At 41.5% G+C, this 26,297-nt stretch overlaps 1 protein-coding gene across 7 annotated transcripts in view; it reads left to right on the plus strand.

The window, feature by feature from the left end:
* The window catches only part of LOC149185411 (uncharacterized), a 272,063-nt gene that overhangs the window by 166,442 nt on the left and 79,324 nt on the right, over window positions 1-26,297 (plus strand). For 6 of the 7 annotated variants that reach the window (XM_089417926.1, XM_089417925.1, XM_089417927.1 and 3 more), the window contains one exon: window positions 967-1,177. The exons of the other annotated variant lie outside the window; for it this stretch is intronic. In XM_089417926.1, the coding sequence (XP_089274052.1) occupies window positions 967-1,177 (211 nt within the window). The remainder of the gene's footprint in view (window positions 1-966; window positions 1,178-26,297) is intronic. 7 annotated transcript variants of the gene reach the window in all.

Consider the following 26,297-nt stretch of genomic DNA (forward strand, 5'->3'; position numbering starts at 1 on the left):
TATTAAAAATCAACAAGAAGAGGGAAATCTAATAATTATTACAAATCCCATCTTAGATTTTGAAAAACAAACAAAATACATGTTTAAATTGTTACACATACTTGGGAATATGGAAGCGATGGATGGGAATCAGTACCCTTTCCACATTAAATCCACTAATGGCGTTGAAACCACTCGATTCCTCCCCCCAAACTTAATGCAAGATGGTGAATTTCTCATTTGCTTACCATCCCTTGCTTTTGTTTCAAAATGAGTAAAAAGGGGCCAAAAATTAGATTTTATAGGTAACATGTTGCACACTTGGCAATTTTTAACATTGACTCACGATGTTTTGACCATATATTGTGATAAGTTCAAAGATTGGAAAATTCATGATTTTTTAGGAAATATTATCACAAAGATAGTAAATTTCATTATATTGTGTTGTTGTTGATATATTAATGATATTTGCAATCACAACTTGCTTTAGCGTTGCTAAGTCATTTAACGTTGTTTTCATGTGTTTCAATGAAAATGTATGCTTTAAAGAATCTCTTCTTCTGTAGGGGCAAAAGACGAGGAATAAAAAAATGATATATATGCACTATTCATTTGTTTTGCATGCATGAATATCTATAAACTATGCACAAAATTGAACAGATATGTTTTATTTATGTGGCATTGATTTAAAAAACATTTTCTGGTCATTGTTGCACGTTCAAGTGACAATATTGGCAAGAAAAAGGGAACATACATTTCTAGTAAGCTCTTTGGAGTTAAATTTATTTTTCATAGAGTGCACATTGTATGAGATCTTTTGCTGAAGCTTGATGCAACTTAATATTTCAATGGGACTGTAGTGAAAAATATTTAGCGAATTTAGAACTCGAAATATTTGTATAAGAAGACAATGTTTTTTGTTGAGCCATGGTTTTTTTTATTACTATTTAGTCATTTCCTTTCATTAATGTTGACATTTGTTATCAGGTGGGGTCGTGCTTATCTTACAAGGGAATTTTTCCACATGATAGGTTCTAAGTTGGATGATCGTGTGTTGCTTGTTGTCGCTGAAGATGGAGAGAAACTTGTAGCTGGGGCATTGAATCTTATTGGAGGGGATTGTTTGTTTGGTCGCCTTTGGGGTTGCCTTTCAGAGGCTTATTATCCAAACTTGCACTTTGAAGCTTGTTATTACCAAGTATGCATTTAATAAAGTTATTGTTTTTAAAATATAACTTAGAATGTCAATTGTATGTTCAGGCTTTATTTATAGAACTTATCATTTTGATATAAAATAATATTTCAATATAGTCAACTATTAAAGCTCAAAATTAGCCACCATTGCATTTAAATTTATATTAGAAATTGTTTCAACATAATTCTTTTAAATGGGCCTTTTATCCACCAAAAATGGGTAACCCATAGGAGAAATTTTTTCTCCCCATTGGTTAGCTAACCAGTCAATACCCATATTATAATCCACAGATAGCTTTACATTTGAGCTCTTCACCTTTGCTTTGGTCAATGTTCTCTCCCATCTGACATGCTTTTTGAAGGAAGGTGGTTCATTTATTGAAAGGTATACTAACCATTTTTGTAATCACGTGCTTTCATTTAATGTTTTGGGGCATACTAATATGGATCATAAGCCAAGTTGTATGATTCACTGGTCTCAATTATACCCTTGTTCCAACACTTCACCTGGGAGGTTATCCTTTCCCCCTAGTCTAGTGGCACCTACCCTGAGGTCCTTCCTTCAAGAGGGGCACTAATAGAAGGAACTAATTGATATAGTGTGCCCAAGGTAATCCATACTTGCCAACTTCTATGTTTCCTGTATCATCCACCTGCATTATTTGGGTTGATTGTCTTTGGGGATTGGAATTGGCACCTATATCTTCATCTCTAAGTCAGGGCTGAGAATTTTCCCTAAGAGGTTGATGCAACTGAAAGAAAGATAAAAGCATATGAAGCCACAAATAAAGGAAATGAAAAATGCAAAAGATGGCTAGAATATAATAAGCACAGTGGAAAAATCTTAGTATGAGCTCTACCCCACTCACTAGCCATCACCTAGTTCCTCATCATTTCATGCTCTATCCATATTGAATGTTCCAACCAAGATGAGCAATAAAGTGCTACATCTTTGAGGGGTCCTGAAAAAGCAGAAGGCAAGCTCAGTCACCAAAGCTATGCAAAAAAGAAAGATAAATCATTAAAGTAAAATATGCACTAGAGGGTTGGAAAACGCTGGCCAAGGAAAGGGGTAACTCATGCCTCCACGATTGCTCCTGTTGCACTCAAATTGTCAAAGTTCCAAAGAAGAAGTGCCAATTTTTTCCAATAGGATTGGATCACCTATCAATAATCCATCTGTCATGGTCATCCCATTCTGCAAGTTATATATTGTAAATGATCTTAGTAAAACCATGAGTCTATGTAACAACCTACGTAAGCTGATAATTTGATGACGAATTCCATCCTAGGAGGTTTTTTAACCTCGCTGATTACTTGTATTTTTCGACATGGCTAATCATAAGAGTTTTTTCCCTCCAGCTTAAACCCCAAAGCTAGGGTGAAATTTAATTTCGAATTGTTAGGTGAGTTCTGTTGTTGCCCGGATAATACAGCCATTGCAACAACGTTCAGGACGGGGGTTGTCATTTTGATGCCCACCCACTCCGTTCTAGCTGTCTCCCAACAACAGGTTATTGGGGGTAGTCCCTATGGAATGAAGTGAAGGAAAGCAAGTTGAGAATCAACTTACGTGGGAGACACGGATGAGTGGCCTAGCCACTTGGTTGAAATTAAGCAAGATTATTGATTAGATTAGATTTTCTATTATGAGACCAGTGCCTTAATGGAGTCACAAATTCTTGCTTCGTATGAATTGGAACCAAAACATCGGATGGACATCCAATGCTTGAATGATTGACTAACCTGTATGATATGCAAGTCCTAGGACCTATGTGAGATGCAATGATCTTGGTAAATTTTAGTTAAATGCCTAGTCTAAGTGTAACCTTCCTTTAACTATTTGAACCTGGGCTCCAAGGAAGGTTGTGGGAAGGAGGCTAATAGGAAGCAGGCTAGGGCGATTAATGATACCTTTTGTTAGGCTTCTATCCCCCGATGCCTTCGGCGCTGCAGAAACTATGGCTCTGATGACTGCAAGGTCACCGTGTTAACCACCGAAGAGTTGTCGAGGTCCCTCAAGCTAGATAAGAAGGATTGTCCTATATCTCTATCTGTTAATTTTAGGCAACAATGGTATGTTCTATGGTTTAGAGCAATTTTACTTCAATTTCTTTATTAGCCTAGTATCAATATTCATATTATCAATCACATCAACATGATAGTAAAATGTAGATAGAACATAAACATAAACAGTAGAAGACAAGCCAAGACAAGAGGACACAAGATGTGGCACTAGCGAGGGACAAAGCCCAATTTGGGGAAACCTTTGATCAAATCTTCTTTTAGTCTTCAATAGTTCAACAGAGAGAGATAGTACAATTTACAAATCTGATAATTTATAATAGCGGCAAAAGATCCTTAACCAGAGAAGTCGACGTTGATCAACAAGGCGGATTTGACCCTCAGCAAATCGGTCAACTTCAGTGAACTTCGGCCCCCAAACAACAAGATAAAACAACCCTCAAAACAGTCAAATTCAGCGCAGTTAAAGTCTGGTCAAACCACCCACCTGTGGTCAGCCCTAGCTACAGTCAACGCTGGTCAACAATCAACGTTTAGCCTCGTTTTCTATGCCCATAAATGCGGCCTGCCCAAACAAAGATAGCCCACACAAAAACGCAGTCAAAGGAGGTCAATGCTTCGTCAAACTGTCCAAAAATTCAGTCTCTTGAAGTTTTGGCCTACTGAAATTTGCTCTCCTGAAATTTCGGCCTCTTGAAATTTCGCTCTCCTGAAATTTCAGTGATGAGAGAGAGAGGCCTAGAAATCCATACCCAATCAATGAGGAGAGAGAGAGAAGTGTGAATATGAGTGTCCAAATGAGGCTAACGTATCATGTATTTATATCAAACGTTGAGGATGAATAGACGTGACTGTTGGGCTTCTGAGCCTACATAAGTTTGCTGGCCGACCTTGACAATTTGTCCATAATCAAAATAAATTCATAACTTCATTTGCACATGTCGGAATCGGATAATCTTTAGTCCAATCCTACACCTCTTAGAGAGAGGAATCCAAGAAAAATATCAGCTATCATAAATAAGATGACCCATGTGGATTTTGGTCCTAGTTGCAATTTTAACACTCCCTCTCAACTAGGGAGAACTCCATCTGCTAATCCATCGGCCAATCTGTACTATCTCTGCCATCAATGCACTTCTCTGCACTGTTGAACTATGAAGAAGAAGTGATCGAGAATGTATCATACCATTCTCTACTGACCCGAAGTCAGTCCCAATCAAAGGAGAGTGTGTCATACCACTCTTACTGACCCGAAGTTAGTTCCAATCAAAAGATAGTGTCTCATACCACTCTTACTGACCCAAAGTCAGTTCCAATTGATCCCAGATCAATATCGGTCATCCTAGCATAGGGAGTACGGTAGTACACGATGCGTCCATCGATAGTACTATGGTCCTTATCCTCATTTCCCTACTCATTGGCTAGATGAGAGGTACTTCCCATGAGTCCTAGACTGCATGGGTAGGATGTCTCAACAAGAGAAGGATGAACCACTCATCCTGCCTACATGTTGCCAAGGGGTATCGCAGGGGAATGCTGAACCACTCACCCTGTACACAACAAACCACTAGGGGAAGGTTGAACCACTCACCCTATGGTTGCTCATTGCTCCAAGAAGTACCCCAAGCCCCCCGGAGCTCCCATAGCTCAATGTCCATCTCATACAAGACCCTCATAAGAGGGTCTCTCCACAACTCCAAGTCGTTCTTGGAAGGCCAAGAAGTTGACCTTCCCCAGGGGCTTTGTCAGAATATCAACGACCTACTCATCGATCCCAATGTGATGTAGTCTTATTGCTCCTCGTTGTACTATATCCCGGATAAAATGGTATCTGAATCATGGGATTCTCTGATAATTGGATCCCACTCTGGTTGTCGCAGAGGATCACAGTGGTATCCAACATATGTCCAGACAACTCAGTGAAGAGCTTCTTCAACTAGATAGCTTCATAGGAGGCCATACTAGAAGCTATATATTCGGCCTAGGCGGTGCTCAAGGCAATCGATTTTTTCTTCCTGCTCATACAGGATATCAAAGCAGAACCCAAAGAAAAACAACATCCAGAAGTGATCTTTTGATCCACCACACTGCCAGCCTAATCAGCGTCAGAATAACCATGCGACCTCACATCTCTGGCAGTGTATCTCAGTCCATGAGTGATAGTGCCCCGAAGATATCTCAGAAGATTCTTGGCACCAATCTAATGTATATGATGTGGCTCAACCATATATTGGCTCAATGTGTTAACTGCAAAACATATGTCCGGATGAGAGTTCACCAAGAACATCAATGCTCCTATGAGTTGATGATACTCAGAAGCATTTCCCAATTCAGGTCGAGCAACACTATCACATAACTTCTTAAAGTTAACTTCCATCGGAGTAGTCACAGGCTTGCAGTCCACCATCCCAAATCTTTCCAATATCTTCACAACATATTTTCCTTGAGAGAAGAAAATTTCACCTGGCTTTTGCCAGACCTCCAACCCTAGGAACTAGTGCATCAGTCCTAGGTTGTTCATCTCAAATTCAGAAGCCAACTCCCTCTTACATTTGTGAATGAGAGGGTCTGCACTTCCATTAGGTCCATGTTTGATTTTGTAGAGCCACTTAGAGGTTGTTGATTTGGGGTAGCATCAGATGTGCTCTAGCCATGAAAATTGGTGGAGAGGCTAAACCACATGAGATCTCCAAGACCCAGAAATGGTTTGGGGAAATTCCTCCCGGTTAGAAAGATATTAAAATAATTAATATTTTTAATGGTGTTCCTAAGTCTAAATTTAGGAAAATTTAAATATTAATGGGTATTAATATAAAAGTGGGTGAGAATATTCTAAATGACATGGATCAAGCCAAATCTAATCTTAGCCATTGATTAGAGATTTAATCTCAGTCGTTGAAGATTCAACAGAAAAAGTATAAGAGGAGGCTTGAGGGTCAGTTGGAGATACACCAAGATTGATCAATCGGTTCAATTTTTTGGAGTGGGGTTTGCTAAGAGAAATCAAACAAGTGATTTGAGTTGCAGCGAGGGGCAGTGAGTGCATAGCACAGAGGCAAAGATAGTGCAAGAGGGCCAATGCAGTGATTAAGGAGGCTACGCAGAGCCAGCAGGAGCCACACAGAAGGGCAGAGAGACTGTGTAGAGGCTAATAGGGCTTGTGTGGGTGATGCAGAGGGCCAGAAAGCTGATGCAGAGAGGCAGAGGGCTGACGCAGGGGGTTCTAGAGCTACGCAAAGGCTAGTAGGGCTAGCACAGAGCCTTGGAGAAGTGCTGGAAGGATTTTCGTGGGGCAGATTTGTTAAATATCTGCTTCCGAAGAGAGGTATTACTGCCAGATAGAAATCTCTGTTGGGTGAACTAGTTTGGCACTTTAGTTGTACTCAAGAAAGTTGCTTAATATTAAAAACCTCAGAACTGCTGCACCGGTTTTCCCAAGTTGGGTTTTTTCGGGGATGATTGTCCAAAAATAATGGTGTCTCTTGCGTGTTTGTCTATTAATTCAGTTGATGACCAGTATATGAGTTGAGACTACATTTGTGTTTATTTTCAGTATTTATATGGTTGAACAACTTGTTAAGGAATAAAAAAGTAGGTGAAATAAACCAGATAATGCAGGAAGAATTTTTGACGTGTTAGACTTAGAAATTTCAACATGGCATCAGAGGATCGCAGAGCACAGGAGAATTGAAGACACCAACTTAATCAGAGGCATTTGTAGCAGTAGTAGCTATTCTGAGAGATATAGCTGCTCCTAAGCAAAAAGCAGTAGAGAAGGAGTGACGCAGAGGGCTTGTGTCACCATTTTGAGCCAGAGAGAGTTAGAAGAGGCTTACGAAGAGCCACGTCATCCTACTCAGCTAGGTAGGCTTGATGCAGTTGGCCAGAGGAGCGATTCAATCTTGCCGGGATTGCGCAGAGCTAAGAGGCTCAGTTTCTTCAGCCGCTGGGGCCTAGGGAGCTGTGGGTAGATTGTGGATTGGGATGCTGGTGGGGTGTTGTTGCTATCGAAGCAGAACAGTACCTAATGAGATTGAACCAAGGTAGAGGGAGTCGTTGCCTTGAGGGATTTCTAGCCAAGAAATCCAGATCTGAATTGCAGTTGCAAAGAGGATCGGAGAGGAGCGGATTGGCAGTTGGCAGGAAGATTTCCAGTAGGGAAATCGAGTCTCAGAGGGAGTCCAGTAGAAGAGAAAAGATGGCAATTAATGGACTGACGGATCAGGCAGGTTGGATGGGGCCTCCAACTTTGTCATCTGGAAGGCCAGGATCCTGTCTGTTTTAGATAGACATCGCATCAAGGGCTTTGCCTTAAGAACCGTGGCTATCCCAATCGACCCCGTTGATAATGAAAGGTATGAGGATGCAATGGTGAAGGCAAAGTGCATAATCCTTGATGGGGTCAAGGATCATGTAATATCGCACTTCCGTGCAGAGGAAGATGCTGTTGGAGAATTAGTTGCGGTCGTATCCGATGTAGAAAGGGGAGCAGATAGATCTATACCTTAGTAGGTTGCAAGAGATTCGGGACCAACTTACTTCCATAGGGAACACATTGGATCAGGAGTTCATGGTGAGGATCGCCCTGAATGCAGTCTCCGAGGATTGGGAGACATTTGTCCAAAGCATTTTGGGCAGAGCAGATCTTCCAAGATGGGAAGAGATGTGGACAACTCTTCGCCAAGAAGAGATCAGATGGTTGACCAAGGCAAGAAGTAGCAGCAAAGGAGGTTGAATCAAGGAAGAGGAGGAGGAGGATGCGGCTTTGGCATTTGCAAGACAATAGGGGAAGAGGAAGAAGAAGGACATCTCCAAAGTGAAGTGCTTCCATTGTGGGGAGATGGGTCATTATGCAACCCAGTGTCCTAGGAAGAAGAATAAGGGAGAGGCTTCTGACTCCAAGGCAGCTCCGTCTAAGGTGAAGTAAGAAGTCGACACTGATGACGACTGTGCCATGAGTGCTTATACACCTCTAGAGAAGAGGTGGGGAGACAAAAAGCTGTAGTCAGGAGGACTACAAAAGATGAGGGGCAGGATCCTTGAGGTACCCAAACTCTTGGATCATATCTGGCTACGGGAGCCCCGAATGACAGTAGCAGGATGACGGATGTCGGTAGAAGCAAGATGCGGATGGAGCGACAAGGTAGTGCTAGAGTGCAGAGGTCTGTAGCAGCACAGTGGAGGTTGCAGCAGTGTGAGAGGCACAAAGGTGGTTGCAACAGTGCAGAGAGGCACAAAGGAGGTTGCAGCAGTGCGAGAGGCGCAAAGGTGTTTGTAGTAGCGCAAAGGCAGCAGAGAAAGCACCAGATAGCAGTAGAGGTTGCTTCAGCATCGAGAGGCTTCTAGGCTGACAAGGATGTCAGTACTTGGGTAGATCAGTTACTTACTTCTCGATAACTCAGCTACAGTGCAGCAGTGGCAGTGGTAGTGCTATGGGCAGCATGAGGCAGTATGTTGAGAGGGAGCTGCAGTATAGATGTAGTAGTGGCAGTGGCAGAGCCATGGGCAACAATACAGGGGGCAACAGTGCAGTGGATGTTGGGCAGCAGGGAAAGCATCAACACAGGTACCGGTGTTGGATGATCAGTGTGATGTTCAGTGGTGGAGCATTAGTAAAGCACATTCCTTGTTAAGAGGGAGTGTTGATTTGGGGTAGCATCGGATGTGCTATAGCCATGAAAATTGGTGGAGAGGCTAAAGCAAATGAGATCTCCAAGACCCAAAATGGTTTGGGGAAATTCCACTTAGTTAGAGAGATATTAAAATAATTAATATTTTAATGGTGTTCCTAAGTCTAAACTTAGGAAAATTAAAATATTAATGGGTATTAATATAAAATTGGGTGAGAATGTTCTAAATGACATGGATCAAGCTAAATTTTATCTTAGTTGTTGACTAGAGATTTAATCTCGGTCGTTGAAGACTCAACAGAAAAAGTATAAGAGGAGGCTTGAGGGTCAGTTGGAGATACATCAAGATTGATCAATCAATTCGATTTTTTGGAGCAGGGTTTGTTGAGAGAAATCAAACAAGTGACCTGAGTTGCAACGAGGGGCAGTGAGTGCATAGCAAAGAGGGAGAGATAGTGCCAGAGGGTTAGCGCAGTGATTGAGGAGGCTACGCAGAAGGCCAGTGAGACTGCGCAGAGGCTAACAGGGCCTGCGTGGGTGACGCAGAGGGATAGAAAGCTGACGCAAAGAGGCAGAGGGTTGACGTAGGGGGTTCAAGAGCTACGTAGAGGCTAGCAGGGTTGACACAAAGCCTTGGAGACATGTTGGAAGGATTTTCGTGGGGTAGACTTGTTGAATATCTGCTTCTGAAGAGAGGTATTACTGCCAAATAGAAATATCTGTTGGGTGAACCAATTTGGCACCCTAGTTGTACTCAAGAAAGCTGCTTAATAATAAAACCCTCAGAACTACCACACCGGTGTTCCCAAGTTGGGTTTTTCTAGCGACGATTGTCGAAAAACCACTGTGTCTCATGTGTGTTTGTCTACTATTTCAGTTGATGATCTGTATATGAGTTGAGACTGCATTTGTGTTTGTTTTCAGTATTTATATGGTTAAATAACTTGTTAAAGAATAAACAAGTAGGTGAAATAAACCAAATAATGCAGGAAGAATTTCTGACGTGTTAGACTTAGAAATTGATTTGTCCTGGGGTCTAGGGACCACATCCCAAACATCATTATTCATAATTGACTCGTATTCTTCATTCATAGCATCCTTCCATACTTGATGCTTCACGGCTTCTTCAAATGATGAAGGCTCATTTTGAATTATAGTGCTCATGGTTGTCAAATATCCTTGATACCTGTTTGGCTTCTTGTTTTCACGGAAAGTCCCCCTTGGTGCAATGTATCTCTCGGCATCTTCGAGAGTCTCCCTAAGCCATGAGGGCCTCATTTTGGAGGAGGAAGGCTCATGAGGAGGAGGATCCATAGGATCCATTGGTTCATCAACATTAGGCATCGTTTCGTCCTGTTTTTCACCTTGATTTCCGGTGTCAGCGTCTTTGTCCTTCCTTAAGATAGGAAGGTTGTTGATCTTCCCGAGGGCCATATCTTCGTCGAAACTGACATCATGACTTATCTCAACTTCCTTTTGACCAACCACATAAATTCTATATCCCTTGGAATTTTCACTATAGCCCACAAAGATTCCTTTCTTCCCACATGCACCCAATTTGCTTCTTTTCTCTTTCGGCACATGAAAATATATGGGACTTCCAAAAATTCTAAAACGAGAGACATCAGTTTCTTATTCTTTGGGAGTCTTAGAGTCCAATGCTTGATGAGGGCATCAATTTTGAACATACACAACGATTTTTGCAGCTTCACCCCATAGAAACTTCAGAAGGCCTTGATCATGGAGCATGGCATGAACCACTTCTACAATAAAGTGATTCTTCCTTTCAGCCACACAATTCTGCTCGGGGGTGTATGGTGTTGTAGTCTCCCTCTTAATGCCAGCTTCTTTGCAATAATCTTGGATTTCATTGGGTTCGTACTCGGTCCCATTATCAGTCCTCAATATCTTGATTTTTTTCTCGGATTGGTTTTCGATCAAGGCTTTGAAGTGACGGAACCAGGTGAACACTTCATCTTTCTTCTTCAAGAAGTAGATCCAGGTCTTCCGAGAATAATCATCCATAAAGGTGAGATAATATAAGTATCCTCCCAAAGAGTTTATAGCCATCATACCAGATATGTCGGAGTGGATCAATTGCAATATGTCTGTGGTTTTGCTATTACTTGAGGGGAATGTTACCCTTGTAAGTTTTCCTTCGGCACATCCCGGACATACACCTTCATGCTCTACTTTGAACTCGGGCATACTTGTCACCATCTGTCTCTCATCGGGTAGGGCCTTATAATGAAGATGGACGAACCTCCGCTACCATAGTTCAAATTGTAGAGATGTGTCGCAAGACATGGCTCCCAATGGACTTCTTCCAACTTGATATAAAGTGTCAACCCTAAACCCAAGAGTAAAAACATCTTTAAAATTTCTTTTCCAAACACGTACCTTTCCATCGATAAAAGCCACCTTGAATCCTTGGTCTTCCATTGCTGAAATGGACATCGGGTTCTTCTTGAGATCGGGTACATAGAGTACTTCTTGCAAATGAATAGTGTTACTTTGATTCAATTGAAGGGTAACATTCCCTACTCCCTTCACAGGATAGGTGGCATCATCTCCAAGGATGATTTCCAAGTTTGTCTCCTTTTCTATCAGATTAGAGAGGGCTTCCTTGTATCTGGTGAAGTGCCTTGAGGCACCACTATTAATCAGCCAATTTCCCAAAGTGTCCGAAGGAGAGACAGTGGAGAGGGCCGATATAAGATAGTACTCCTTTTGGTTATTGTTAACAACATTGGATTTTTCATACTTGGAGTTCCTTGATTTCTTGGAGGGTCGACCATTTCCTTGATGTCTCGCATTCCTTTTTCCTTTGCCACTGGACCTGCCATTCCTTTGATCGCTGTTGTTGAAGTTGCCCTTGGAATGATTGTGATCATCATCATGCGATGTGTCCCTTCTATTTGGGCACTCCCTTGCATAGTGGGCAAACTTATTGCAAACAAAGCATCTTCCCTTCCTTCCATTTTTGAATCTCAGTCTTCCTTGACTTTGCTTCTTTGAACTTGCATTGTTCTTCCTCATGGCATGAGTGGAGAATACTGTGGGGTTGCTTCTATTAGAAATCATTTCTTGCTCCACCATTCTTGTTTCTTCTTGAATGAATCTCGACACCAATTCTTCAAACCTAGGAATTCGATCATTGTTGAGTATAATGATTCTAAATATATACCACTTAGGTGGGAGTCCTCCAAGGGTGGTGAGAGTAAGTTCCATGTCAAGAATGACTTCTCCAATCGAGCGTAGATCATTATTGATCTCAGTAATCCTCAAGAAATAGGATTTAATGTCCTCATCCTTGTCCTTCTTAATATCCTTCAACTTATTCTTGAGAAATAGAATTTGATTAGCATTACTAACCTTGAACATGTCGACCAACCTTTTATAGATCTCCTTGGAGGTCTTCAATTCGGAGATATAGGCCACCAGATGCTTGTCAATGGAATCCCTGATAATCTTCTTCACTTTGACTTCGGTCTTATTGTACTTGGTCTTCATAGCAGCCGATGTATTTGAAGGAGGCTCAAGGATTTTACCTTGCACATAATCCATCACTTCTTTTTCTTCCAAGGTCAAATCAAGAGACATCTTCCATCCATAATAGTAAGATTTATCATGGAGCCTTTCTTCAACCGGGAAGTAGGATGAGGGACCCATTGAGCCTTTTGACCTTGTCCAACTGTCTTTGGTGATTGCTCTTTCACTCTTGCTTGGGCTTTGTCTTCACCTCAGCTCCGATACCATCTTAATTTTTGGTAACAATGGTATGTTCTATGCTTTAGAGCAATTTTACTTCAATTTCTTTATTAGACTAGTATCAATATTCAAATTAGCAATCACATCAACATGATAGTAAAATGTAGGTAGAACATAAACATTAAACAGTAGAAGACAAGCCAAGACAAGAGGACACAAGATGTGGCACTAGCCAGGGACAAACCACAATGTGGGGAAACCCTTGATCAAATCTTCTTTTAGTCTTCAATAGTTCAGTAGAGAGAGATAATATAATTTACAAATCTGATAATTTATAGCAATAGCAAAAGAGCCCTAACCAGAAAGGCAACGCTGGTCAACAGGGCAAATTTGACCTTCAGCAAATCAGTCAACTTCGGCCTCCAAACAGCAAGATAAAACAACCCTCAAAATAGTCAAATTTAGCGCAGTCAAAGTCTAGTCAAATAGCCCACCTGCAGCCAGCCCTAGCTGTAGTCAATGCTGGTCAACAATCAACATTTAGCCTCGATTTATGTGCCCATATATGTGGCTTGCCAAACAGAGATAGCCCTCACAAAAACGTAGTCAAAGGAGGTCAACGCATGCTATTCATCGCTTGGTCAAACTGTACAGAAATTCAGTTTCCTGAAATTTTGGCCTCCTGAAATTTCGCTCTCTTGAAATTTCGGCCTCTTGAAATTTGGCTCTCCTGAAATTTCAGACGTGTGGAGAGAGAGAGGCCCAGAAATCCATAACCAATCAATGAGGAGAGAGAGAGAAGTGTGAAGATGAGTGTGTCCAAATGAGGCTAACACATCATGTATTTATAGCAAATGTTGAGGATGAGTAGACGTGACTGTTGGGCTTTTGAGCCTACATAAGTTTGTTGGCCGACCTTGAAAATTTGTCCATAATCAAAATAAATTCATAACTTCATTTGCACATGTTGGAATCAGATGATCTTTAGATCAATCCTACACCTCTCGGGGAGAGGAATCCAAGAAAAATATCAGCTGTCATAAATAAGACGACCTATGTGGAGTTTAGCCCTAGTTGCCAATTTTAACATTATCAACCTAGCTTATGCTAGGAGGTAAATTATTAATGCAAATTTAGATCTAGTATGCTTATGCAAGAGATTATGAGTGAGATTTATCTTGATTTAAGATTTTCTTAAGTTGTTTAAGTGTTTAATTATAATCTCATTAAGAGTACTTAACAATAATGAATTACAATTTTACACAACATAAAATGCATAGAGATACAAGTGTAAATTTCAACAATATGCCACAAGATACCAAGTAGCCCAAGATGCCAAATGCTTAAAATAGTCAATCAAGATGTTGATCACAGATTTATACCAGCAATACTACTTCAGAAAATTTAGATCTTATCAATGTTGTAACTTGTAACAACAGTGCATAAACCACTTCAACACATAAAACACTGAAATTCTAATGACCAACAAATGTACTTCAGCCTGCTTAGATCATTTTAAGATGATGTATTCAGTCAAATTTCAGATCTGATTTTTTGATTTACAACAGTAAGCCAAGACAGATCAGCAAGATAAAACTGCCAAAAATAGATGGCCTATATAATAAAAAATAGTAAAATGCACCAGGACTTGAAAATTTCGATTTTAGGGCTTTTAGAGAGTTTGATTGAACAATTTTTAGCACTGATATGTTTGTTACAATAGTAAGTTAACCACAGATCAACAAACTAATCAAGCCAAAAATAAATGCCTAATATTTCTCAAAAATAGAAAAAATTCGCCAAACTTGAAAAAAATAATTTTTTGAGTTATTTAGAAAATGTGATTCAAAAATTTCAGAACTGATATGTTATTACAATAGTGAAACAGTGATAGATCAGCAACCTAACAATGCTTAAGATAAACCCTAATATTTCTGGAAATAGTAAAATTTTCCAGAAATTGAAAATTTCAGTGTTTGGTCCTTATTAAGTATTTGATTAAGAAATTTCAGAACTGCAGAAATTTCCATTATATAGAAAAACCCAGCAAGCTTAAATGTTAGATATAGGCCAAAACTCAAATACCCAAGGGGCCAAAGTTTGTGAAAATGAAGATTTTGCAATTTTAAATGATTTTAACCATTTAGTGTGATTTTAGAGCCTATTTATTAGTAATTTGCTTGCTGTAATAAACCTGCAGAAAACAAGGGTCAACCCCTAGGCCCAAGGCCTTGAAGATCCCATCGTTGAAAATCGATAAAACTTTGGGACCACTTTGCCGCTTAAAAAATAAGAATTTTGAGACCTCGAGTCTGCAAACGCCAAGTATTTAGCCTTAAAAATTCAAATTAGGCTTCATGTCAATATAGGGCAAAAGAGGCCAAGAAAATGGAAAACAAGGCTAAGGGAGACAAATTTGTGGGGATAAAAGGGCTAGGATGATAGGTTGGGGGCTGAAATGGCAAGAGGAGGCCAAACACTGAAAACTCGTGTTTCGAGAAAGTTTTTTGTTTTTTGTTTTTTTGTTTTTTTGTTTTTTTTTTTGTTTTTTTTTTGTTTTTTGTTTTTTTGTTTTTTGTTTTTTGTTTTTGTTTTTGTTTTTGTTTTTGTTTTTTTTTTTTTGTTTTGTTTTGTTTTTTTTTTTTTTTTTTTTTTCGGATCTGAATTTTGGCGTCAATTCTTCAGTAAATGTCCCTGCAAAATTTTCTAGAGACTAGATATTACCCTCAAGGGCCTAGATCTAGCTCTTCTCTTACTTGATTCCTTGATCCAACCTGCAAAAATGAAAATAAAAACACCCAAACCCCAATTATATACAAAATACTAAAAATTCCCAAAACCCAAGTTAGAAAAATAATTTGCATGTTAGATTTATAAAATTATTCACAAGATCTACAAATATACAAGGGTTTTAAAAAATTTAAATCTTTGAGAAAAATATTTTTATGGAATTTTTTCCTTTGAAGAATGGCTAAAAATACTTTAGAAACCTCACTGTATAATATAGCCTTAGCGAAGATTTAATCCACTATATAAATATTTGGAATCCAAACAACAGTAATTCTTGCTCAAGTTTATGAACTTGGAGGCCAAGGACTGAAGTCCCTGCAAGCACTATGAATTTATCTCAAAATAATTTGTTAGATCACATGGGGAATCAAACCACCTCAGATTAGTCCAAAACTATCAATAGTGTGGTTCTATCTCCATCTAATGAAAAAACAAATCTTACCAATATTCAGCACAAAGTAGAGATGCTTGTAGTCAGCACATATCACAAATCAATAAGCAAGAACACCTTGAATTGCACCCCAAAGTCTTTATTATGATTGAAAAAATAGTTCCCAATGAGACACTAGTTACAAAGCTGCGTCAACAGAAATTTTCTAGTCAGAGATCAAGATGACTAGAGACTCAATTGACTCTCTAATTTATAGATAAATCCTCCAAATTGAAAAAAAACGGCTAGTTTCTTTGATTCTTGTCAAAATAATCTTGGCCGTTGATTTTTTATTTATGAGGAATTTTCGAATTTATCATTTAATTCCATTTTATTTAGCTCAAAATTGATTATTTAGAGACAATTTCCTCAAAAATTTGACTTTGACTTAACCACCAAGGTCCAAGGGTCCAAATTTTGTTCAAAAAAACAATATTCCCTTGCTGGAGGACCTTTAAAAATTGATTCTTTTAAGACCCACGAATTTTTCCATTTGGAGAATTTATTTTCTTAAGATATTTTAACTTGACTTTAATTAATTAATTTTTTGGCTTAGGATTAAATTTTATTTCGCCAGAAAAATTAATTAATTTACAAATGAGGGGATTAATTATTTTTTCAACTCTCTAATACATATGATTTTTCATTTACAAGACTCAAAGAGGGAATACACATTTGTCTTAGATCCTCAAGACACAACCCATCTGCGACTCAATATGATCTAGTAAACCAAGTGATTTGTAATACAATAATTAAGTCAATTAGTTTAAATTATTCCCAAACCACTTTTACATCAGACTCAACTAAAACACTAGGACTCCCTTGATAATTCGACAATAAATTTCACCCTAGCTTTGGGGGTTTAAGTTGGAGGAAAAAAACTCCTCTGATTAGCGTGTTAAAAAACACAGGTAATCAGCGAGGTTAAAAAACCTCCTATGATAGAATTCATCATCAAATTATAGGCTTACCTAGGTTGTTACATAGATTCAAGGTTTTACTAGGATCATATACAATATATAGTTTGCAGAATGGAATGATCATGACACATAGACTGCTGATTTGTGATCCAATCCTTGTTGAAAAAGTTGGCACTTCCGTTTTCTTGGAACTTTGACAACCATATGGGGACACGATGCTTCCAAGAAGTAACGCGAGAATCCCAGAATCCTGCATCCAAGGAAACAAAGGTCCATCAAATAGATATCCATTCAACATCGAAATCGTCACGCAGATATATAAAATACCGCTGGAATAGAAAATCTACTCTAATAAACTGGAATATAAAAGACATAATATAAATGCATGAAATAAACTATCTAACGACATGAAATCAAAAGGGAAAAGGGTTAGAGATACTATACAAAAAAATGCCCATGGCATCAAATGTCCTCAACATAGTGTATATTGAGCATCTACCGACTTTTTGGCAAGTGTTGATTTGGGGTAGCATCAGATGTGCTCTACCCACGAAATTTGGTGGAGAGGTTGGGGCGCATGAGATCTCCAATACCCAGAAAGGGTTTGGGCAGATTCTAAACAGTTTAGGAGATATTACAATAATTAATATTTTTAATGGAGTCCCTAAGTCTAAACTTAGGGAAATTAAAGTATTAATGTGAATTAATATGAAACTGTGTTAGAATGGTCCAAAAGACATGGATCAAGCCAGATCTAATCTCGGCCGTTGATATGTCAATGAAAAAAGTATAAGAGAAGGCTTGAGGGTCACTTGGAGAGTACATTAGAGTGATCAATCATTCTATTTTCTAGAGTGGGGTTTGCTGAGAGAGATAGAATCAGTGATTGGAGTTGCAGCTGAGGGGCATTGAGTACAGAGACAGAGAGGCAGAGATAGTGCCGAAGAGCAACGCAGTAGCTAAAGAGAGTGACGCAGTAGCAGCCAGGGCCCATGCAGGGCCACGCAGAGGCAGCCGGGAGCTGCCCAGAGCCTCAGAGAGGCCAGCGTTGCTGACGCAAAGGGTTAGAAGGCTGACGTAGGGCCTCCTAAGGCTGATGCAGACCCATTCAAGGTGACGTAGGGCTAGCGCTGGGCAGAGAGGGGCTGACGTAGTCCAGAAAGGCAAATGCTGGGTTTTCTGGGGCAGATTGGAGTTGAGGAGCTGCCGAAAGGTTTATCTGGGGTTTTAGCCGGGACATTTGTCTCATACTGAGAGGTTTTATTGCCAAGGAAATTCTCTATTGGGTAAGCCGGATTTGGCACACAGATTGTACTCTGATATTGCTTAATAAGAAAACCCTCAGATAGCTGCATCGGTTTTCCCACATTGGGTTTTTCCGGGGACATTAGTCCAAAAATAACGGTGTCATTTGGTGTGATTGTTTCTGTTTCCTTCAGTTGTTGATCTGTAATATGTTGAGCATGCACTAGTGTTTATTTTCAGTATTTACATTGTAAATAACTTGTTAAGTAACAAAACAAGAAGGTAAGAATAAATCATATAAAGTGCATGGAGGGTTTCTAATTGGTAGACTTAGAAACTTCAACATGGTATCAGAGCATGATTGCAAATCACAGGAGAACTGAGCACTTCCGTCGAGCAGAGCAATAACAACAGAAAACAGTTGTCCCGTGGTGACAGAAGTTGTTTCTAGCATAGCAGCAACAAGGGAAGGGTGACGCAGTGCCTGCGCCATCAAGAGTGAGCCAGGAAGAGGTAGCGCAGAGGCTAAGGAAGGCAAGGGGATCCTCACGCAGAAGCTAGGAGGGTGGACGCAGTTGGCTGAGGAGGCCAGGTTGCTGGTCCCGGGATTACGCAGAGCCTAGGAGCTCTCACCTTCAAGTTGTTGGGGTTTAGAAGGCTGTGGGAACATTGCAAAGTGGAGTTGGTGAGGTACTGTAGTCAGAACAATACTTGACAGGGCAAGGCCAAGAGGAGGGAGTTGCTACCGAGGGTTTCTAGTCGAGAAACCCGGATCAGTGGTGCGGTTGCATAGACAATCAGAGTAAGGGGCATCTAGACATCGACAAAAGGATTTCCAGGAGGGAAATCGAGATTGAGAGGGAGTTAGATCGGGAACTTCCAAGAGGGAAGTAGAAGAGCATCATGGCGCTACACAGAGTAAGAGACCAGGACATGCTGGATGGAGTGTCATACTTCGCAGTCTGGAAGGCCAGAATCTTATTCGTACTTGACAGAAATCGTGTCAAGCACTTCACCTTGAAGACAATAGCTATCCCAGTCAACCCAACTGAGAAGACATGTATGAGGAGGCAATGGTGAGAGCCAAGAACATCATCCTTGACGGAGTCAAGGACCATGTAGTATCACACATTGCCGAGAAGGAAACAACATATGAGATGTGGGAGGCCCTTAAGAAATTGTACCAACATACTTCTGTGCAGAGAAGGATGTTACTAGAGAATCAGCTGAGGTCATATCAGATGAAGAAGGGAGAACCGATTAACACCTTTCTCAGAGGGCTGAATGAGATCCGAGATCAGTGGACTGCTATAGAAGCCACGCTGGATCAGGAATTGATGGTGAGGATGGCCCTGAATGTTGTCTCAGAAGACTGGGAGGTATTTGTCCAGAGTATACTGAGCAGAGGGACACTTCCACCTTGGGATGAGATGTGGGAGGCTCTTCGCCAAGAAGAGATCAGATGACAGTCAAAGGTGGGAAGCAGCAGTAAGTGGATCAAAGTCAAGCAGGAGGAAGATGTTGCCCTAGCATTTGAGGGAAAGCAGGAAAAGCGGAAGAAGGATATCTCCAAGATCAAGTGCTATCCATTGTGGGGAGCTGGGTTATTATGCGACTCAGTGTCCAAGGAAGAAGAGTAAGGGAGAGTCTTTCGAGACTAAGGCAGCACCAGCAAGGGCAGAGAAGGAAATGGAGACAGACAATGACTGTGCCATGAGTACACACGCACCACTTGAGCAGAAGTGGGGAGACATTGAGCTGTAGTCAAGCAGACTATAGGCGATGAGGGGTAGGATCCTCGAGGTACCCAGCCTCTTGGATTAGACCTTGCTACGGGAGCCACGAAGAGGAGTAGCAGGACTGGCTGATGTGGGTAGAGACAGATGCAGATGAAGCAGTAGAGAGAGCTATAGTGAAGGATTCCCGAGACAGTGCGAGGCTAGCAGGCTGCAGCAGTGTGAGAGGCACGAGAGTGTTGCACCAATGCAGGATGGCACAAAGAGGTGTGCAACAATGCGAGATGCAGGGAGTTGTTGCAGCAGCGCATATGTCAGAGAGGGAACACTTGTCAGCGACAGAGGGAGCTTCAACATCAGGAGGGTCTCTAGCCCAACAGAGAGGTCACAGTTGGGAGATCAGTTACTTCTCAGTAACTGAGTTGCAGTGCAGCAATGGGTAGCATGATGCAGCATGATGAGAGGAGGTGTAGTGCGGATGCAGTGTTGGGAGAAAGGACCAACAACAACACGGATGAAGAGGGAGTTGTTGTACAGATGTAGTAGTGGAAGTGTCAGAACCATGGGCAGTGGTACAGGATACAACAATGCAGAGGATGGTGTGCAGCAGGCCTAGCATCAGCACAGGGACCGATGCCGGATGATCAGAGTAATATTCAGTGAGGAGTATTGCTAGAGCAAAGTCCTCGCTAAGAGGGAGTGTTGATTTGGGGTAGCATTGGATGTGCTCTAGCCACGAAATTTGGTGGAGAGGTTGGGGCACATGAGATGTCCAATACCCATAAAGGGTTTGGGAAAATTCTAAATAGTTCAAAAGATATCAAAATAATTAATATTTTTAATGGAGTCCCTAAGTCTAAACTTAGGGAAATTAAAGTATTAATGTGAATTAATATGAAACTGTGTTAGAATGGTCCAAAAGACATGGATCAAGCTAGATCTAATCTTAGCCGTTGATTAGGGACTTAATCTTGGCCGTTTATATATCAACGAGAAAAGTATAAGAGGAGGCTTGAGGTTCATTTGGAGAGTACACCAGAGTGATCAATCATTCTATTCTCTAGAGTAGGGTTTGCTAAGAGAGATAGAATCAGTGATCGGAGTTGTAGCTGAGGGGCATTGCGTATAGAGAGACAGAAAGACAAAGATAGTGCCAGAAGAGCAGTGCAGTAACTAGAGAGAGTGATGTAGTAGCACACAGGGCCACGCAAAGGCAGCCGGGAGCTACGCGGAGCCTCAGAGAGGCCAGCGTTGCTGATGCAGAGGGTTAGAAGGCTGACGTAGGGCCTCCAAGGTTGATGCAGACCCATTCAGGGTGACGCAGGGCCAACACTGGGCAGAAAGGGGCTAATGCAGTCCAGAAAGGCAGACGCTGGGGTTTTTGGGGTTGATTGGAGTTGAGGAGCTGTCGGTAGGTTTATTCGGGGTTTCAGCCAGGACATTTGTCTCAAACTGAGAGGTATTACTGCCAAGGAAATTCTCTATTGGGTAAGCTAGATTTGGCACCTAGATTGTACTATGATATTGCTTAATAAGAAAACCTTCAGATAGTTGCACCAATTTTCCCACATTGGGTTTTTTGAGGACATTGGTCCAAAAATAACGATGGCATGTGGTGTGATTTTTTCTGTTTCCTTCAATTGTTGATCTATAATATGTTGAGCATGCACTAGTGTTTATTTTCAGTATTTACATTGTAAATAACTTGTTAACTAACAAAACAAGTAGGTAGGAATAAATAAGATAAAGTGCATGGAGGGTTTTTAACTGGTAGACTTAAAAACTTCAACAACAAGTCTGTGGGCTGCTTCTCGGATGTGCCACGCTGAATTCTAACAATGCTAGGACTTTGCCTTATCAGAATATCAGGCTGTTCTCAAGCATTGGATGCATCAAACTTCTTCCTTCTTCTCTTTCGCCTTTTCCACTTGCTCTCGGTAGGATGCGATGTAAATGTTAACGCGGTCAATATGCAACTTTCTATTTGATTCGGATAACGTTCATTTGGAAAATTTGGAATGTCACTGATTTTTGTAACCTGCTCTTCCTTATTATCGTGACCTTGTTTTGTCAAAGCCACTGGATAGGTGTTGCAATCATCGATCTGATTTCCTTCAGTTCCTTTCCTGCCTGGATCATCTTCGTTTAACCATTTCTCAATGGAATCGATGACCTCTTCATAAGATGAAGGCTGCTTGGGCGGGTTGGGAGGTTCTTGCACTGGATCCTTTGGTCTTGGTTGGAGCTGCGATTTTTCCAACATTTGTAGCTTACTTTGAAGAGTGACCTGATCAGTTCTTATGGCATTCATTTCGTTTGCATGTATTGGTTCCATAATTTTCATTTGTTTTATGTGATGAGCCTTCATGTCATTAATCAATCTCTGCATCCTATCCTCATTGGCATTAGTGAATGCAGTGTTAAGAAGATGAAAATGGATCAGAGGATTACGAAGATTAATGAGAATGTCGTCAACACTAAGGTCCAATAAATTGGTTCCCGACAACGACGCCAAAAAGTGTTGTGCCGCTTGACGGGATAAATGGAAAAATGAGGAAACAATAATGATAATGTCGTTAACCTCAGTAACAAGACAAACTTGTCTCCGAATAACCCTTTCCCAGAATTTGAAGGATGAATATTGCTTGCTTTATAAACAAGGTACTAGGTAATCTAGGGAAAGGAAGAGAGGATTTGAGGGTTAAGTTTATGGGATAAGACTTGTGAAGGAGTTTCTCAATCCCTAAAATCCTTGTTAGAATTGGTATCCCAGATGGTTATTGAAGAATGGTCTTTTTAAGGAGTGGGACCACATGGGGCTAAGTGGACCTAGTTTAGGGTATGAGGAAGGAATGTAGCAACCAATGATATTCTTACCCTAGACAAGTTGGAGAGAGGTTCAAAGAAAATATAATTACTCAAAGATGTTGGTTTGAACCTAGGAAGTGTTAGCCTTAGGGATGACCAGGCAAGTTTTGGTCCCGGAGCTAGGGCTTGGCTTTTCTCGCAACTCCACTGTCAGAATGTATTCAAATTTGGAGGAGGGCTAGAGGAAAGGCCAATGTAGGATATCTTAGGAAATCGAATTTTTTTAGTGGCTAGCTTATTGAGAATTTGATGCCTTAGGCACCCTAATGTGGCTAGACTTGGGAGAAGGTGAACGAATAAGAGTTTTGGTGCCCACCCTTGGTAGATCATGTTGATTTGGGGTAGCATTGGATGTGCTCTAGCCACAAAAATTGGTGGAGAGGCTAAGGCACATGAGATCTCCAATACCCAGAAAGGGTTTGGGCAGATTCTAAACAGTTTGGGAGATATTAAAATAATTAATATTTTTAATGGAGTCCCTAAGTCTAAACTTTGGGAAATGAAAATATTAATGTGAATTAATATAAAACTGTGTTAGAATGGTCCAAAAGTCATTGATCAGGCCAACTTTAATCTTAGCCGTTGATTAGGGACTTAATCTCAGTTGTTGATTTATCAACAAGAAAAGTATGAGAGGAGGCTTGAGGGTCACTTGGAGAACACACTAAGAGATCAAGATTTTGACTTTCTGGGGTTGGGTTTGCTAAGAAAGTTGAGAGAGTGATCAGAGTTGTAGTTGAGGGGCAGTGAATACAGAAGTAGAGAGGCAGAGATAGCACCGGGAGAATTAGCGCAGTAGCCGGAGAGAAGGATGCAGAAGCAGCCAAGGTTTCATGCAGAGCCAGCCAGGGCTCACGCAAGGGCATCTAGGAGCTGTGCAGTGCCTCAGAGGGCTAGCGTGGATGATGCAAAGGGCCAGAGGGCTGATGCAGGCCAAGCCAGAGTGACGCTGGGCCAGAGAGAGGCTAACACAGTCCCTAGAGGTTGACATTGGGGTTTCGTGGGGCAAATTGGAGTTGTGGAGCTGCCAGAGTGTTTATTCGGGGTTTCAATCGGAATATCTGCTTCCGAGTAGAGAGGTACTACTGTCGAGATTTTTCTCTGTTGGGTGAGCTGGATGAGGCACTAAGATTGTATTTTGAAACTGCTTAATAAATCAAACCCTCAGATAGTTGCATCGGTTTTTCTGCATTGGGTTTTTCCAAGGACATTAGTCTAAAAACAACGGTGTTACTTGTGTGCTTGTTTCTATTTCCTTCAGTTGATTATCTGTAATGTGTTGAGCATGCATTTGTATTTATTTCCAGTATTTACATGGTAAATAACTTGTTAATTAACAGAACAAGTAGGTAGGAATAAATCAATAAAGTGCATGAAGGGTTTCTAACGTGTCAGACTTAGAAATTCCAACATGGTATTAGAGCGTGGTTGCAGATCACAGGAGAACTGAGGACATCAGCCAAACAGAGCAGCAACAACAAAAAACAGCTGTCCCGAGTGACAGAAGCTGTTCTTAGCAGAGTAGTGGCAAGGAAGGGGTCATTTAGTGCCTGCATCATCAAGATTGAGCCAGGAAGAGGTAGCACAGAGGTTGAGGGAGGCAAAGGCAGGCTCACGCAGAGCCATGCAGAGGCTAGGAGGGTTGACGCAATTGGTTGAAGAGGCTGATTTGCCGGTGCCGGGATTGCGCAGAGCCTAGGAGCTCTAACCTTCAGTTTGCTAGGGTTTAGGGGCCGTGGGTAAGTTGCAGAATGGAGCTGGTGGGGTACTGTAGTAAGAACAATACCTAACAGGGCAAGACCAAGGTAGAGGGAGTCGCTACCGAGGTGGATTTCTAGCCAAGGAATCCAGATCAGTGTTGCAGTTGCACAGATGATTGGAGAGGTGTATCTTGACATTGGCAGAAGGGTTTCTAGGAGGGAAATCCAGGCTCAAAGGAGTCATATCGAGAACTTAAAGGAGGTAAGTAGAGGAGTAGCGAAATGGCACTGCACGGAGTAAGAGACTAGGACAAATTGGACGGGGCCTCAAACTTCGTAGTCTGGAAGGCCAGAATCTTATATGTACTAGACAGTAATCATGTTAAGCACTTCGCCTTGAGGACGATAACTATCCCAATTGATCCGGCTGATAACGACAGGGATGAGGATGCAATTGCGAAGGCTAAGAGTATCATCCTTGACGGGGTCAAGGATCATATAGTACCACATATTGCCGAGAAGAACAGGACACAGGAGATGTGTGAGGCCCTGACCAAGTTGTATCAGCATACTTCCGTGCAGAGGAAGATGCTACTAGAAAATCAACGGTAGTCATACCAGATGAAGAAGGGAGAACAGATCGACCCATTCCTTGGTTGATTGAAGGAGATCTAAGATTAGTGAACTTCCATAGGGGCAACGCTGGATCTAGAATTGATGGTGAGAACAGCCCTAAACGCAGTCTCAGAAGACTGGGAGGTGTTTGTTTAGAGCATACTGGGCAGGGCGACCCTTCCAGATTGGGAGGAAATGTTGGCGGCTCTTCACTAAGAGGAGATCAGAAGGCTGAGTAAGGCGGGAAGCAACGACAAGGGGATCATAATCAAGAAGGAGGAGGAGGAAGATGTTGCCCTAGCATTTGAGGGAAAGCAGGAGAAACAGAAGAAGAAGGACCTCTCCAAGGTCAAATGCTTCCACTGTGGGGAGCTGGGTCATTATGCGACCCAGTGTCCAAGGAAGAAGAGTAAGGGAGAGGCCTTCGAGACCAAGGTAGTGCCAGCAAGGGTAGAGAAGGAAGTGGAGACAGATGATGATTGTGCCATGAGTGTTCATGTGCCACTTCAGAAGAAGTGGGGAGACATCGAGCTGTAGTCAGGAGGACTACAGGTGATGAGGGGCAAGATCCTCGAGGTACCCAGCCTCTTGGATTAGACCTTGCTACGGGAGCCCCGAAGAGGAGTAGCAGTACTGGCGATGTTAGTAGAGACGGATGCAGATGGAGCGACAGAGGGAGCTACAATGTAGGATTCCCAGGACAATGTGAGGCTAGCAGGCTGCAACAGTGCGAGAGGCATGGGAGTGTTGCACTAGTGCAGGATGGCACAGAGAGATGTGCAACGGTATGAGATGCACAGAGTTGTTGCAGCAGCGCAGGGGTTAGAGAGGGAGCATTTGTCAGTGACAGAGGGAGCTTCAGCATCAGGAGTGTTTCTAGCCTGATGGAGATGTCAGAGTTGGGAGATCAATTACTTACTTCTCAGTAACTGAGTTGCAGTGCAGCAGTTAGCAGTGGTAGTGGTATGGGCAACACGATGCAGCATGATGAGGGGGATTGCAGTGTAGATGCAGCAGTGGCAGGGCCATGGGCAACAACATGGATGCAGAGGGAGTTGCAGTACGAATGCACCAGTGGCAATGGCAAGGCCCGTTGACCACTACGTGTCAACTTCCCATAGCAGTACACCCCCCTTTTTTCGCAAAAGGGATAGTGCTTAATCGACATGTCTGTGCCATTCGACAGTCATCGTCGACTTGATCATACTATGTTGTAAACCCAGTCTGCATGTGTGAATTGTAAATAATCTTAGCAGAGTTGAGTCATGTTTGTAAATTGCCTAGGTGGACCTAATTTTCTAGTGATAATCTATGTTCCGGAAGGTTTTTTGTCTACCCGATCCATGATCGGCAGAGTTTTCCTTCAACCTGACCCCAAAGCCAGAATGAATTTTGTCATTAGAATCTTAGAAGAAACCTAGTGCGTTGATTTGCTAGATTATATTTGGTCACAG

Source organism: Pinus tabuliformis, chromosome 3_2 (assembly GCF_031772625.1).
Source record: "Pinus tabuliformis cultivar Carrire ecotype Pingquan chromosome 3_2, CPIR1, whole genome shotgun sequence".
In the NCBI taxonomy this organism is placed as follows: Eukaryota; Viridiplantae; Streptophyta; class Pinopsida; order Pinales; family Pinaceae; genus Pinus; species Pinus tabuliformis.